This window comes from Anser cygnoides, chromosome 9 (genome assembly GCF_040182565.1).
Source record: "Anser cygnoides isolate HZ-2024a breed goose chromosome 9, Taihu_goose_T2T_genome, whole genome shotgun sequence".
In the NCBI taxonomy this organism is placed as follows: domain Eukaryota; kingdom Metazoa; phylum Chordata; class Aves; order Anseriformes; family Anatidae; genus Anser; species Anser cygnoides.
In genome coordinates this window covers 16,471,329-16,487,297 of record NC_089881.1, presented here as the reverse complement: position 1 = coordinate 16,487,297, position 15,969 = coordinate 16,471,329, and the positions used below count along the sequence as shown (strand labels likewise).

Sequence of the window (15,969 nt, the reverse complement as noted above, 5' to 3'; positions counted from 1 at the left end):
TCCGGGCCCGCAGCGTCCCCGCCGCCTCCCTCCGGGCCCCGGCTGCTCCTCGGCCGGCCGAGGCGGAGGGGTCGGGGCGGGGGTGCCGCAGGGTTTGGCCGCTGGGTGACAAGGTCAGCGGGTGGCTGGGGTGTGCGGGAGAACGCCGCGGCCCGCAGCCTCGCTACGGCAGGGCAAGCATCGAGGATAAATGGTGCAAGTTATCGGGGGGGTACTGCGTCCCGGGACCGGCTGCAGGACCCCCGGTGCTCGCCCTAAAGGCTGACAGGGACCAGGCTGTGTTGTTCGCAGCCCCTTGGTTTTTCTTCAGGGGAAACACTACCCCTTACCCTGCTGCTGTTACGGGTAACTGGAGTTACCAGACTTAGACCTGTGCTTTGTGCAATGCCTTTGTGAAGCAGGTGTTAAAAACCTCCAAAACCAGAACACCCGCAGTGCAAAAAAAATCATGATTTAATTACTGTGACTTGATAAAAACATCAATACAAGTCTGAGGGTATATATAATCTCTCAGTGAATTTTTTTAATGGGTTGTTTCACTGTTTTCCAAAGCTTGTGGACTCTCAGGTTCACACACACTTAGTGGTGCCATTACATCCTCGGCAGCTCATTTAACGTGTCACAGATACAAAGACATCAGGGAAGCCACCACCTATTTCCCATCAGAGGTAAATTAGATGAAGCTGCTTTCACACAAACCTATTACAGAAATAGCAGCGTACTTGTTTCAGGATTGTAGACAGAAGAGTGATTCTAGAAGATGAACCATAATTTTTGACTTCTCTGCTAAAAGATGCACGGGCAGTGTGTGTTCTGCTCTAACAGTTGGTGAGGGTGGGATTCAGGATTCACCGTGCTAAGCTTTAGCACTGCAAGAACCATTCATGCAGTTGAAATTGTTCAGCTATGCTTCTTCCTCAGTCAGCACAGAGAGAGAACGGGCATCACAAGAGAGCAACTCCTCCTGTCTTACACTGGGCATTTCAGATGCATTCCAGTAGCACCCATCTCTCAGGAACCAACCTCATCCTCTAACTTTTGGGGAGATAAGAGATTTTGGAGCTCCTTTTCTGATTTACAGCAGCCTTTTCTATTGTTCCTTTCAAGGCTCGAGTCCTAACAATTTTGGTCTCCAAATATCCAACTGCGTATCCTGAAACAGTTACAGAAAGGCAAAGATTGAGAAAGCACTGCAATATCTATTGAATTGGGCACTGAGCAATGATTATTCAACATTTCCACAGGTGCCAAATTGCACAGAACCAACGAGGAGATACAGCTGGAAGTTTGGGCACTTGGTGGGGTGTGCAGGCTACTGCCTTGAACTATTGTCCTAAGTAACTTGTCTTCTTGTCAATTAATATCATTGCATGTGACACTTGGCTGGGACTGACAACATAATTCTTACAGAAGTCATAGTAACAAGTCTGGATAGCCAGAATTAGAGATCAGCTTTATTGATTAATTTACAAAGAATCCTCAGAAAATGCTTATCTGAGAAGCACTGATGAGCAATCAAGGCTAGTGCATTTTGCAGAGTGGAGAAAAAGAATAAGCGGTGGAAATAGCAAGGGTAAACACACAGGAGAGAAACAGTAAATACACAGATTTATTAAGTTACATTTCTTAGAAATATTTCATTCACTTCAGAAAATTAACAGAAGTAAAAGTAACAGAGCTCTTTTACAACAAAAGTTGGGTTTGCCCTAGAAACAATGGCTATTGGCAGTATACTTTTTAGGACAAAACCAGTACGCTACATAAAAACAAATTTAAATAAAGGAGATAATAATAATGTGCTTAAAGCTATATTAATATCCACAAGGGAGGGGGGATGTTGTAGTGTAACAGGTGTAGGACGTGCTTTGTAGAGCTGTATTGTGTTAGGTATTAAAGGAAGAATATGGTGCCTTTGAGCGTGTTAACAAAAATACTCTAATGTATTCCTCCCCACCTTTTGTGCAATCTGTACCATCTTCAATAGTAGAAGCAGCCAAATGCAGCTACCACACAAAAGAGGCTGTCCTGGGGAAAACAGAAAGGCTCTGCGTTAGTAAAGGCAAACTCTTTGCTAGCGTAACTGAAAAGGCTAGCCTGGGGGAACACTCGGACCAGAGCACTAAAAATAGTTATAGCTTTATACTGTAAAGTCCTTCAAAATTTTGTCTTTTTAGTCACTTATTTACTTCAGGTGTGGTGTAACCCAGGTCAGTGAGTCTGAATGCCAGAAGTGCCTCAGGTTTCTCCAGCCGCACACCCAAAGGTGTGCAGGTGTCATTCCTATGTGTACCTACAAGTGTCCCAGTCTCATCAGAACTGAATAACTTCACCCTTGCCCTGCCTTCACCTCTCCAGGGCCCAAAGCCGAGTACACCTCTGGGCTCCACTCAGAGGGCGTTCTTAGAGCACCCCTACCGTTTCAGGATCCACAGGCACTGGGAATGGGTCCCAACAATTTCTCAACTGCAGCTCAGTGAAGAGAAAATAACGACCCAGAAACAACGTAAAGCATGAAAAATTTCTGCTGCAGTGGCCAAACCCAAATCTAGGTGAATGTTCTCACCATCAAAGAGCAATCAGTGCTCCTGCCTGTTACCTGTAGCTCACGAAAAGGACATTCTCCTTCCTGAAAGTCCTGCAGCCTGATGCCTTTGACAGCAGAGAGTCTGAAGCCCTTCACAGAGAATTTAACCTGGGAAACGCTCCGTGGAGTCAGGACAGTAATGAAGGAGGTTTTAAAATAAAATATTGGCTTTTGCTCAGTCCTGAATTCCAGCGGTAGTTCTGGATAGCAGCTCAGCAAAGCATGTAAAAAAACAAAGCACTTCATCTCTTGTGCTTCCTCTCCCTACCTGTAAGACGGTGCAACTTAAATGACTTTTGTACAATATCATATGATCTACTCAATAAACAAGTTTTACTGTGTTGGATATTATGTCTATTTAATGAATTTGTGAATGAGACTGTAAATCATACTGTTTTGATTTGGCTTTGGTTACTTCCAAAGGGGCTAGCAGTTGCTTTTGCCTGCTTCACATTTTAAAGTTAGTCTGTCTCTCATACAAGAAGTAGTAGCTTTACATTTCCTATGGTAAAACAGTCAATACTTACATTAACGAAAACATCGTGAGCATAGCTGTCAGTGTCAGCATCCCAGAAACAACGTGCAGCCATACTAGACAAAGGAGAAAGCACAGCCATTACCTACAAGTTACGTGTAAGGAACTAAGTGACACTTTCCCTCAAAAAAAAAACTAAGCTTCCTTTAAGGATAAAGGAAACTGGACGTGTTCCCCTGAATCCTGAGAACTGCTGAATTCTGCCACATGCTGTAACCCCCTTTGTATGTTGATCAAGGTGCATCTTCAAACTCCTCAGCTATCAATTCTGCCAGCTCCGCTGTGCAGCAGGGCTTGCAGCCTCCTTGCTTTCATGCTTAAGAACTTTCTGACTTCTGATCTATGCACATCAGTGTCTAATTTAGCTGATTTGTTCTCATCCTTCACCTCCCGTGCCCTCCTGATGCATAGCACCGATTTATTTATAGGGAGCTATCATATTCCTTGGCAGCCTTCACATTACTAGAACCAAGCTGAACTCTTCTAGCCCTTTCATATCTACACTGTCTGTTCCCTGAGAATTCTGGCAGACTTTTTCTGCATCTGCTTTACTTTGAAGACAAGCAACTAGACTGTCAGAGGATATTCTGGATGAGACCTCAATGCTGCCTTGTTTAATGTCACTGACACTCTTCTCTACTGCAAATGCCCAGCTCACTACCTTCCCCACTCAGTCTCAGCTGACAGGATTCCTGTTTGCTTCACTGATCTTCTGCTGGAGTACCAAGCACAATAATAACGTGAAGCCCAGTGTATAAGGCACATAAACCTTGTAGGCTGTTCCTTTTTGTTTTCTCCTTACCCAGCAGTAATGGCAAGCTACAGCCCACAGCAGCAAAGAGTATTTTTTGTATTTGCAGTATTGCAGGAGGATTATAGGAATTTGAACTACTGAAAAATACTTATTTGGGGGGATTAAATGCAAATGAAGTACTTATGGAAATCTGGCTTTAGGCACAAGTGAGTTACCATGGCTCTTGTGCTCCAGCAGGGCCCTGAGAATAGGCTGGATGTATGCTTCAGTTCATCATCAATACAATATAACATCTTTTCTGCAACACACCTCTCAAATGCTTCTCAGCATTTCAGCTTGTTAATACCCATCACACAGCCAATTATCACCAGTCAACTGACTAGTAATTCAATCAGCCACAGTCCAAGCCCACACTTGCTGCTTAAGAGAAAAAGTGCTTTACATTTTAGTACAGGCAGAGATACCTTAGAATCTGGAAAAGTTGGAAGCAGCTCCCAAAGGAGAATGGAAAAAGATAAAACAAAAATCACAGAAATACAATTAGAAAATGCAAAACTTACTTCACTCCTTCTCCCCTCTGCTCTCCAATCACAACCTGCACCACCATTTTGTACCTGTCAAATCCCTCCTCTGGGAAAAGAAAGACAAAAGAAAGGGAGAACAACTTCAAACTCTGTATTAGTTTAAGATATGAGCCCAAAACAGGACACACAGAGAGAAAGATTTCTAGTTACAAAGCAGTATCCTGTACAAATTAAAAGTACATGCAATTGGCAGAGCAGACAAACTGCCTCATCACTTCACTCTCCTAGGTATGGACTACCACAGCCTCATTTTACTCAAAGGTTGGACAGGGTATTTGGTATCTGTCAGAAGATGCATCTAAATCAGAAGATACACCTCAACAGCCCTCCTATATGCAAGCATTCCAGTTCTACAGCGTTCAAGAACTGAACACATAGCGAGAATGTAAATAAGGCTGCTGGTAGGCAAAAGCCGATTTAAGAAAATTGGCTTATTTTAAAGCTGTTCTGATGCAAAGGTATTTTAGAGATTTTCTGCCACATAGGTGTTTCCTTTGCTTCTGAGCTGAGATGAAAGGTCACAAAAAAGCTTAGGCAGGTCTAAGTTGTGTCTCTGCAAAAATACGTGATTGTTTCACAATAGTAAAGGGATACCTTTGGGGCAGAGGCCAGACCCAATCAGGCCATGACAAGGTTCCAGAATTCAAACCAGAACAAGCATGCTTTAAAGAAAATATTAATCCTAATGCCTTTATCTTCAATAAAGCAACATAAGGGAAGACTCTAGTGCCTGTCTCTGCTGGAAGATTGAATATTACATGCTGCGTCTGGTAACATCCACTGTGTCAATGCTTATCAGAGATGTCAGCCCATACAACGGCCACACTGGGCCAGTCTTGCTTCAGGCTACTGCGAGTGTGCTTACAGATTGCTGAAGTCTAACTCTGTGCATATTAGCTTGGCATCAACACGTGCTGGGACTACAGCTGCTGCTGCTGCTTTCAAAGCAGATGTGTAACTCTGGGAGAAGCATAAACCCACAGTTCCTGCTGAGGGTGATGAAATTTCTGCACAGCCACTGCTCATCAGCCCAGCAGATGGAGCACCAGCCTGTCCCATAGGAAGAGGGGAAAATAAGTGACCACACCAACTCACACCTACCTACTTTTTCCAGCACTGAGCACAGGAAACACCTGCTGGATCTTGCACTCAAAAACGTTGGAGGGTATCTTGTGCAGCAGCACCACCACTCTTCCAGTGCTGTATTCACATCCTTCCCTAGCCAACTGCGCTCCTAACTCACCTTTCACTGCTCCCACCTGGCCTTGTTCCCACCTCAGGAACACAAAAAAAAAAAAAAAAAAAAAGAGGAAAAAGAGGAACACTTCTGTTTGTTGAAGCAAGAAGCAATCGTTCCTCCTTCTCTCTAATGAAGCTTCTTTCCCTTACAGCCCTGCAAGGCTGACATCCCACACCAACCCATCCATATGAAAACAAAGCTGCTTGCTTGAATTAAATTTCTGGTTCCACAGGTAAGGCACATGCATATAGATCATAACTTCACGTTCATAGATCATAACAGCACCATAGATCATAACAGTAGACTTTCAGTCAGCAGACAGCGAAGGAATAGGCTTTATGAATAAAGTAGGAAAGAGGAGATTTATCAAAGGAAGAGGACAGAGTAAGAAAAGAAGCGGCTTTCCCTGCACACCTCCTTACCTTTCAGCCTGTCTTTTATTATCTCTGACAAAGACTTTGTAAGTTGAGGCACTTCTTCTGGGACGTACTGAGCGTCGGCCAGCTTCTCCTTCAGTATCGCGTGGATGCATTCTTTCACCGTGGACGACTTAAATCTATCGGGGGGGGAAAAAAAAACATCAAGAAGAGGCTCAGGATATTTACGCTACATACAGAAACACACGCGCACCCCCGGGCAAGCTTAGCTTTCCCATTAAAAAGTAAGACAAAACGAAGAACTGTAGAGAAAGGAGCTTAGCTCGAAGGGCGCTAGCTCCTAAATCTGCTAAAAATAAAATCCCGGCGGCCAAACGCAGGCAGGGGCAGCCCCAGCCCCGCCTCACCGCGGCCGCAGGCCGGGCCGCAGCCTGTGGGCGCCCCCGGAGCCCTCGGGGCCCAGCTCGCCCATGGCCGCCCGCCGGCCTCCGTTACCATGGCAACCGCGGGCACTTCCGCGCCGCTACTTCCGCGTTGCTGACTTCCGCGTGGCTGACGTCACGGCGCCACGCCCCGTTTTCGCGCCAAGGGCGGCACGTGGCGGGCTGGGGCTGCCCGCACCCTGCCCGCACCCATGGGTGCTGCTGCGCCCCCCCGGGGTGCTCCCAGAGCCCCCCAAACCACTTGTAGGGCTTGGGGACGCGCCACATGGAGTGTCCCGGTCCCTGCTCACCGCCCTGCTGCCGCCGCCGTGCAGCGTGGGTGTCCTGGGTGCCGTGCGCCCTCCTGCGCTGCCCCGCCATGGGGGTTGCACCGTGAGCTTCTAAAAAAAAAAAAAAAAAAAAGCATTTAGTGATTCCACACCGTCATCGCAGAGCTGTGCTGCTCCCCCCTGCCCGCTCTCTGTCCCGCGCTGTTGGTAACAGCTCGCGGCAGTCGCCTTCTGAGAAGCTGACATCCTGCTTCCTCTGCTGTTTATCTCGCTGCGGCAATCTCTCCGAGCGAGTTTCCTACGTACGGCGGGTGACACCGTTGAGAACTCGGCGCCTGGGCTAGAATAGAAACGGCACGAAAAGTGCAGCTGGCTGCGGGGTGGAGCGCGGCGCGGGGCTGAGGGAGCAGGAAACCACCCCCGGCTGCCAAACGGGCGCAGGCTGGCCAGCCTGCGGGCACGGGCTGCTCTCCCGGCAAGGGAGCGGAGCCCCTTCCTGCGGCGGCTGTGAGCTCTGACACAGCTAGGCTTGCACCAGCTCGCGCCCCGAGCCTCCCCTGACCACATGTGAGTTGCTGAGACCCGAGGTGCAATAGCTGCCGATGCCCGTGGGCTCAGTGCTTCAGCAGCATCACTCTCCGAGACGATCCACCGGAGCCCTGGGCATGGGAGCACCGGCCCTGGGCATGCACCGTGCACCTTGGTCAGCAGCTCAGGAGCTTTTCCCAACCCCGTACCAGGGCCCCGCAGGTTTCTGCTGGCTGTAGGAGCCCCTCGGTGCCGCCGCTCCCTCTCCTCGCACCCGGCACTCGCTCAGCCCCAGGCGCCGCTGGGCTGTGTGGGCTGGAGCCGCCTCGCTTCCCCGCAGGGTCTGGCGAAGCTCATGCAAATCGTCTGCACGGGCCTTCTTAATTTCCGAGAAGTATCTGAAAGGTATCAGGCTTGCTTTGCATTTATTTGCAAACACCATTAACCATTTCCTGCTGCTGCCCAGCCATTGCCGCCTGCTGCCTGGATCAGAGCCACAGATGCAAATTCAATTAAGAAGCTGTGTGTGTGTGGGGACATGATAAACCTGCGGGCTCATCTTCCTCAGCATCTTTTCATGGTTGGTTTCATGGTCCTGCTCAGTTGGGAGGCTTTGTTTTCCCAAGGCTTTGTGGGCATTCAGGATGGGGCCTCATCAAGCTGCATACCAGGTGTTTGAACACTGCTTTCTTGTTCCTCTTCCACACTTTCAGTACTCCTTAAATAAATACCCCAGGTGATTTCAAGCTGCTTTGGGACTGACTTTAGGCCCTTTGAGCTGCTTGGGGTGTGCTGGCCTTGGCAGGGTGAAGGATACAGGTGAAGGACTGCCCCATGCACCGTTCCAGTTCAGAGATGGAGAATTTATTTTTTAAAGCATCACAAGATTGTACAGCTTGAGCACTGCTTTTCCTCCCCTGGCATCCAGCTCCCCCTACCTGTCTGCCCTGTCCTTGCCCCATCCTTGCTGGGCCCGTTGCTGGGGCCAGGCTCCCCCCCGTGATGCCAGCACCCAGGGCACCTGCAGGGTCCCTGCGCAGCTGCACATCTCACTTCCCCTGCAGCCACTTCGTTGTAGCGAGGTAGATCTTGGCCTTTTTTTTTATTTTATTTTTTTTTATTTTTTTTTTCACCCTTTCGTGTGCTTTCTACCAGTGCTCGGTCGGGCAGCTCGTGGCTCGTGGCTTCTGCTGCGTGCCCAGCTCTGCAGCCTCCCCTGTGCTTCGTGGCCACCCGCTGGGGCCGCATCCTGCGCCTCACTGCCCCTGAGCTTTGGCTCGGCTTTCTGCAGAAACGCAGCCACTGCAATGGTGCTGGGGGGAAGAGTCTAAAGCAGCAGGAAGCAAACAGCACAACTAAGGGGTGCCCGGGTGCTGGCGCTGAGAAATGTGTTTTCCCATAGGAATTCTTGTTTCCAAGCGGTGGGCATTTCCCCTGCCCTTCCTGCTCTGCTGGAACCTGCCGCCTCGGTCACGGCGTGCTGTGGGGCCGGGGAGAACTTCTGCCTGACCCACAGGGAACTTGAGCATCACGAAACGTTGCCTTACTCCCTGCATTTCCCCCTTGTTGTTTTCTAGTGGACACAGCAGCCTTCCCCGCCCCGCTGAGCAACAACCCCCTGACGCCTCGTTTCGAGCGTGTGTTGGAAAGTTTGAGCAACCGCGCTATGATTTTAATCAGCCCCGTGCCAGCCGCGCAGGGGCGTGAGCCAGTTTTTCCTGTCGATCCTTCCCTCGGCGAGCTGCAGCCTCTGCAGCGATACCCGTCACATCTTCCACCCAAACACGCCGTCAGGACCGCCTGGAGGTTTTTTGGGGCTGCAGGGCAGGCGGCGAGAGCCCTGGCCCTGAAAAAAAAAAGGGGCTGGGGGGTCTCCAAAGGGAACTGGGGTGGCCCAGTGATGCTGTGGTGTGGAGACACAGAGCACCGAGGGGGAAAAGCCGCCTTGCTCTGAGCTGTTTTCTGGAGTTCGTTTTAGTTTCTTTAGTGGTTTTTGTTGTTGGTCGTTTTTTTTTTTTTTTTTTTTTTTTTTAACGGGAACACAGGATGAGGCAATAACCATCTCAAATCCACCGGCGCTGCTGTACATGCTGAAGAGCGCTCCCCCGTCACCATGCCGGGCTGCGTGGTGGCCTTGGGAGGTGACAAGGATGGGACAGCCCCTGGGCTCTCTCCTTGGCCCATGCAATGGCAAAAGCTGAGGGCCAAGGTGTGAAGCTACAGCACCAGGAGGAGGCTAGAGGCGGGATCCAGGCGGGGCTGGATGGAGCCCCCAGCCTGGGCTCAGCCCCCTCCTTGGCTGCAGTTGGGTCTGAAAGCGAGATGTGAGTGAGCCTCAGCCCCGCTGCTTGCTTCTGAGAGCCTGGGAAATTATTAAATCGTCATAAGAATAGCATCCTTTGCCCCAGTTATTAATTTTCCCCCGACACTTTCCAAAATTGCCACCGCATCACGGCTGGGCTCGGTAGAAGCAGGAGGAGCCAGCGAACAGCGCGGTTTCACCGCTGCTTATTTGCGACGTGAATATTAGTCAGCAGGGCGAGCGGGAAGCATTGCTGGCAGAGAAATTAAAGAAGTCTGCAGCAAAGGTCACCCCGATAACTGTACCCCGACCTTGGGCACCTGCCCCCTGTAAATTCATCGCTTCATTAGAAACAGGCCCGAGGAGGCAAAGTCTCCTTCTTCTCCTTCTCCTTCTCCTTCTCCTTCTCCTTCTCCTTCTCCTTCTCCTTCTCCTTCTCCTTCTCCTTCTCCTTCTCCTTCTCCTTCTCCTTCTCCTTCTCCTTCTCCTTCTCCTTCTCCTTCTCCTTCTCCTTCTCCTTCTCCTTCTCCTTCTCCTTCTCCTTCTCCTTCTCCTTCTCCTTCTCCTCCTCCTTCTCCTCCTTCTCCTCCTTCTCCTCCTTCTCCTCCTTCTCCTCCTTCTCCTCCTTCTCCTCTTCCTTCTCCTTCTCCACTTTCTCCTCCTCCTCCTCTTTCTTCACCCCTTTCTCCTCCTCCTTTGCTCCTTCTCCCTTTGCTCCTTCTCCCTTTGCTCCTTTTTCTCCTTTTCTCCTTCTTCTCATTTTCTCATTTTCCCCCTCTGATTTTCACCTTCTCCTTCCCTCCTCCTCCCTCCTCTCCCCATCCCCTCCCAGTGTCAGCACCCAGCAGGAGGACCCGTGGGTGCCTGCAGCCCCAGACACCCCTTTCCCTGCCGCCCATGGGCCATTTTCAGGGCTGGGGACATGTTATGGGGTGCTGCTGTGTGCCGCGGGGGGAGCGCACGGGGAGGGGAAGGGGCCAGGCCACAGCTCAGCTGTTCCCTGCCTCGGTGAGGAGGAAGCCGGGGGCGGGAGGCAGCCCGGGTTTCCCTGCGGGGCCGAGATGGGCACGTTTCATTTCCACCCCAACCCCTGCCGCGTGTGGCGGAGGACGAGACAGCACCGTGGGGAAGGAAGCGCGGCGAGAGCCGGGGCTGTGCGGCACGGCACGGGGCACGCGGCACGGGCAGGGGGCCCGCTGCCTCGCCATGGCTCCCGGCGCCTCGAGGACCACGCGGGGCAACGTGGACGTGGCCCTGGCCGGCCTCTGCGTCCTGCTGCTGTGCTGCAGCCCTGTGCTGGCCGGCTGCCACCGGGGTAGGTAGAAAACCCGAAGGTTTTGGGTACGGAAGCAAGGGGAACGGGGGGAGCTCGGGGGAGGAGTGGGGTTAAAGGATGGAGAAAAGGGCCAGGTCCAGAGGCTGTGGTGCTGGTGGGGCTGGAGCCCTGCTGTGTGCGTGCCGACCACGGTTGGGGTTTGGTGTTGGAGGTTTGGGTTTGTCAGGTGCTGGGGTTTCCTGCTCTGGCTTTCATGCCCCCGTGCTTCGCCTCCTGGGGTGGGCTTGATCCTCGCCGAGGCAGGCTCCTGCCTCTGGTTTTGCTTGGGGTGAAATTTCGGGAGAGAAATGCAGGTGGAGAGGGTGAATGGGTGCGTCTGGGCAGGGCAAGGAAGAATCCTGGTGAAGCCAGGTCCCCGCTTTGGTGGCATCGTTTTTTTTTATGTCCCAGTGGCGAACACGGGGCTGGAAGCCCCTCGTGGGACCCTCCCCTGGCACCGATCGCAGCTGGTGCCGGGAAGAGGCAGGGATACCTGTAAAACCAGCCCCTGCTCAGGACATCCTCCGAGCAGTTCATTCATTGCTGGCAGTGGCGCTCGGTAGGAAGCACAGCCCTGAGCCTGCTGAATATTTCCTGTTAAACACAAGAAACTAAGAATACTGCGACAATTAAAACTCTCGGCATAGGCACTGTCACAGCAAACGCTGCCCGCTGGGAGCTGGAGCAGTTCCCTCTCTCCATCCTCCTGTCTGGTATCGTTTCTCATTTTTTTCAGTCCAGTTTTTCAGCTAATCCTGTAATCAGGGAACTGTCCTGGTTCCTTCTCTGCTTGGTGAGCCTGTTTGTATGTACTGGGCTCAGGCCGATGCCGAAGGGCGAGGGGACACTTTCTGATCCCTGCCTCCGAGTCCAGGGGCTAGTATCGGTGCTGGCTTCTGAAAAATGGGAAGTTAAATTTCACCGATGGTTTGGATCACGTGTGGTCAGAAAACTTACATGATTTTTTTTTTTCCGTTTCTTTTCTGCCTTTTTTTTGCTCTGAACCCAATATAATACAGCAGCTACCTGTCCCTGCTCGGTCTGCTTGTCCATGCCAGGACATCACCTGTTCCAGTGGCTCAAGCAGCCAAAGTGAGAGGCAGGCAGAGAGTCCGACGGGCAGGCTCAGTATTGCTAATTCTTGCTAATTAGGGGCTTGGTGGGGGACAGGAGGGCACTGCTGGGGCTCTGCAGCCCTGGCTTTGCTCAGGAGGTGGTGGAAGGTGCCTGGCCCATGCCTACAGCCCTGCTGGGACTGGGTGGGCAGAACTGAGGTGCCCCGAACGGGGATCCAGTCCTTCTTCTCGCTTTTGGAGGTGACACCAGCTGGAGGAAGGGTGAAACCCAACGTTAACACCGAGCATGGATTTAATAGCAGTAATAATATGCCTCCCCTCCCTGAAGTCTGTTTTCTCTGGTGCAAAAGCTCGTGTGGGTTCATTGTAGGGGGCTCTGCTGAGACCACTTGGCGCAGGTCACAGGGCTGGGCTCGCGAGCAGATTTTCACAAATCCCCTTTGTGAATCTGGCCTTCAGGAGCTGAGGGTGGGACAGCTGAGGAGCGAGCGGGGACTCTGGCACACGAGGCAGAAGCACGAGGGGCATGGGAGACCGTCACCTCCGTGTGGGATGGGAGCTGCGGGGGGCTCTCACCCTTTTTGTAGCCCAGGCTCCCGCGAAGGGCACGTCTGCTTCTGCTGCCCAGGTGCCCGCTGTCACCGTGTCATTTCCCTGCTGCTTCTCTCCCCAACAGTGACCTTCTCCCCAGCCACGTTAACTCGCCCCGCAGGCGGCTCAGCCACCTTCTTCTGCAACATCTCCATAGAGAACAATTCCAGCCTGGAGTACAACCTCAACTGGTACAAGGAGACCAACCACAGCGATCCCCAAAAAATTGCTCAGATCAGACGGAGCATCCCCCAGACAAAGACGGAGAAGTACCTGCTCTCCAACCACACTCCTGTCTTCAAGATCGAGATCCTGAACCTCCACCAGAATGACTCAGGCTCCTACTACTGTGGGCTGATCGCCTTCTTCCAGCCCAATAAAGTGGAGGAGAGCAACCGGTCCCACCTAGTGGTCACAGGTCAGCCGAAGGGGACAGGCCATCGGTGTCACCCAGCAGTGCCACCCCAGAGGGTAGAGGCTGGGGTGGATGGCGAGGGGCTGGGGACTCCTGGATTTGTTCTTGGTGAGAGCCCTGTGGGGCTTTGCACGTGTCAGCTATGGAGCGATGTCCTCCCTCTGCCCTGCTCCCTGCTCCAGGGGCATGCTGGTGGCATCTCAGCTGCGGTGCCTGCCAAGGGGCTGTGTCCCAGAGGTGGAGAAACCCCATGCCTGGTGAAATGTACGGCCCCAGGCAGGCAGCACCCTCCTGGGGAGGACCTGGTGTGGGTCAGGAGAGCACAACCCTGCCCTTTACTCGTACTGTTGAGGTCCGGGACGCAGCAGGCTGTCCTTTCCCTGAGCACACTGCAGCTGGATCTAGCGCCGAGGCAGGAGGTCTCCATCCCCAGGGACGCTCTGGGGAGGAACGAGTCCTCACTGATGGCATTCCCTTTAACAAAAAGGGAAAAAAAATGGCAAAAGTTAGTCTTCTTACACAGCTCCTGCCAGAGTGAGCTGGCCCCAAGATGTGGAGGTGTCTGAGATGCTTGGGGGAGCCGTGTTCTCCTTGGGAATGGGGATCGGGTCCTGCTGTGAGACTGCCCGCGGGTGTCCTGGCCCCTACACCCTCCCTGTCAGCCCGTGTGGGATCATCCTCACCACCCGCAATGAGGAGGAGCGGGACGTGGCCAAAAGACCCCCCACATCAGCCCAAATTGAGGGCCCTGGAGGGATGGCGGGGCTGTAGCAGCCAGCCTGGAACCGAGCCCTTTCTGGGGACACCCCCTGTGCCCCCCCGTTACCATTCACAGAGATCTTACGCTCCTGACCTGCCGGCTTTTGTCACGGTTCTTGCAGCAGCCCCTGAGAAGATAAACACCACTGAGGAGCCCGGCGTGGAGGACAGCAGCCCCCCAAGCCACATCAAGGCCGTGATCCTGGGCGTCCTGCTGCTGGGCTGCGTGGTCGTGCTGGTGGTCCTCGGCTACTGCATCGTCACCTACAGGAGAGGAGGTGGGGAGCCCGGGGACCCCGCTCGCCGTGCCGAGGGACCTGGGGGTGTGCTAGGGGGCCCGGGGGGTGATGCTCCTTCAGCAAACCCAGCTGGGACCTGGGGGCAGATGGATACGTGGGGTGCACGTGGGCTGGTTTGCCGTGCCCAAACTCACGCGTGGCTTGTCCCCGTGGGGCAGGCATCTCCGTGCTGATGGGACAAGGGCGCTCAGGGCCCCGCTCGCCCCCCCAGCCCACATGCTGCGGCTCTGCACCTCTCCTTGGAGCACTGCCTAAGGACCCGAGAGGACTGGCGAGCCCCCAGCGCAGCAGCGTGGCGAGGCTGGGTCAGCCCCAGCTGCTCACGCTGCCTTGGCACACGAGCATCTGCTAACCAAACGTGTTACTTTGCAGATGTGCAGAAACCACCGAGTGAAAACGCTGCGGAGGTGAGTTCTCCGCCTCCGACAGCCCGCCGTGCTGCGGGGGAGCGGCGCTGGGTGCGGGAGCGGAGGGCACGGGGCCTCCCTTTATCAGGCTTCTTGCTTCCCCTATCTCCTCTGGCACTGCGCGATCTCTCCTGCACCGCTACGGCTGCTCTTCTGCACCTGCAGCACGGCCCCATCGCGAAATCAAAAAACCGCCTGAGGCAGGACGGGGGCCTCTCTAGTCCAACCCTTGCTCAAAGCAAAGTTTTATCTGATGGGGAATTGTGTTGCTGTGAATAATGGGAGACACTCCCACCCCGTACCCCCCTCTTGCTGCAGCTTGGCTTGTTCCCTCTCTTCCTTTTGCTGGGCACTGCCTGCAGTGTCTGTCTTCCTCCAAGCCCGTCAGGTAGCTGAGGGCAGCCTTCACTCTCCCCTCTCTGGGCCGAGCAGTTGCAGCCCCAAGCTCACCCTGTGCCACTGGTGCCCATGGAGAGGTGGGAAAAGGGACCCTGACCTGCCTGCGGGTGACCCCAAGGCTCAGGGTCTGGTTTCCCTGCACAAATGCCACCCCAGGGTCTGTACGTCCTTCCCGTCCGCACTGCTCTTGCCCTCCTGGGATGCTCGTTCTGGCACTTGCTGTACAAAGGGACTCGTGCTGGGAACGAACGGTGCCTCTGGACAGGGGATGAATTCTCCCAACGGGGTGTCCTTCCTCTGCAGAAGGAAGAGAAGCCACCCGTGGTCTCCGTGTCCACCGTGGACTACGGCGTGCTGGAGTTTCAGTGGGACCCGCACACCCAGCTGCCTCCTGAGACCCGTCCGGACGACCAGACCGAGTACGCCACCATCATCTTCCCCGAGGAGAAACCTGTCACGCCCGAGAGGGGCAAGAGGCACCTGGACGAGAGGACGTGGCAGCCGCCGTCACAGCCCTGCTGAGGGCCGGGCTGGCCCCAAAGCCACGTGTGTGCGCTGAGCGGAGCGATGGAGGTGCTGCTGCTGCGGTTCGTGTCGGACAGCGCTGGCTGTGCTGGTGTCACGGCCACGGGACAGGCACCGGGGGACAGGGACAGGTCGCTGCTGGCCTGGTGCTGGGCTCCAGGTGCCTCCGTACTAAGGGCAGGATGGGACCGAGCAGCGATGCCAACGGGTCTGTGCTGAGGGATGGTCTCTCATCATCAGTCTCCCACCTCTCCCCGGGGATATCTGTGTCCAACCCCGCCGGCAAAGCAGGGCTTTGGGACAGGCTCCAGGGCGAGAACAGGGGCAGTGCTGGGAGCTGCCACCCCGCGGGAGCAACATCCCCACCCCAGGGCCTGTGCCAGCTCGGGGCAGGGACTTCTGCACGTACTGCTATTTAACGAGCCCCTTGGGAAGCTGGCGGGTGCTATCAGACACCTCCCTCCTCCGCGGAGACCAGGGGCTCTGCTGGGCATCCTGGGACAAGGATGCTCTGCCTGGTGGGAGCCGGATCCGGCTGTGGGGGCGAATAAAGGGTTTGGCACCCGG

General features: G+C 53.8%; 2 protein-coding genes across 4 annotated transcripts; one reads left to right on the top strand and one right to left on the bottom strand.

The window, feature by feature from the left end:
• Positions 1-1,434: 1,434 nt before the first annotated feature.
• Positions 1,435-10,376, bottom strand: DYNLT2B (dynein light chain Tctex-type 2B). 2 transcript variants are annotated; one of them, XR_010833466.1, is made up of 6 exons: positions 7,524-10,376; positions 6,808-6,897; positions 6,120-6,253; positions 5,559-5,732; positions 4,434-4,503; positions 3,111-3,175 (listed from the first exon to the last, which is right to left on the bottom strand). XR_010833466.1 is itself a non-coding variant. In XM_048076781.2 (5 exons), exons 1-5 carry the CDS (start codon positions 6,544-6,546, stop codon positions 1,978-1,980), a joined length of 381 nt encoding a protein of 126 aa, XP_047932738.2. In that variant the 5' UTR covers positions 6,547-6,610; the 3' UTR covers positions 1,435-1,977. The 2 variants fall into 2 exon arrangements, 1 of the variants encoding a protein (XP_047932738.2); XM_048076781.2 differs by lacking the exons at positions 5,559-5,732; positions 6,808-6,897; positions 7,524-10,376 and adding exons at positions 1,435-2,025; positions 6,482-6,610 and having other exon boundaries at positions 3,112-3,175.
• PDCD1 (programmed cell death 1) lies at positions 10,366-15,969 on the top strand. 2 transcript variants are annotated; one of them, XM_048076630.2, is made up of 5 exons: positions 10,366-10,931; positions 12,684-13,016; positions 13,898-14,050; positions 14,444-14,478; positions 15,181-15,969. In XM_048076630.2, the coding sequence occupies exons 1-5, from the start codon at positions 10,514-10,516 to the stop codon at positions 15,397-15,399; spliced, it is 1,158 nt and encodes a 385-aa protein (XP_047932587.2). In that variant the 5' UTR covers positions 10,366-10,513; the 3' UTR covers positions 15,400-15,969. The 2 variants fall into 2 exon arrangements, with proteins under 2 accessions (XP_047932587.2, XP_013050415.3); XM_013194961.3 differs by having other exon boundaries at positions 13,895-14,050.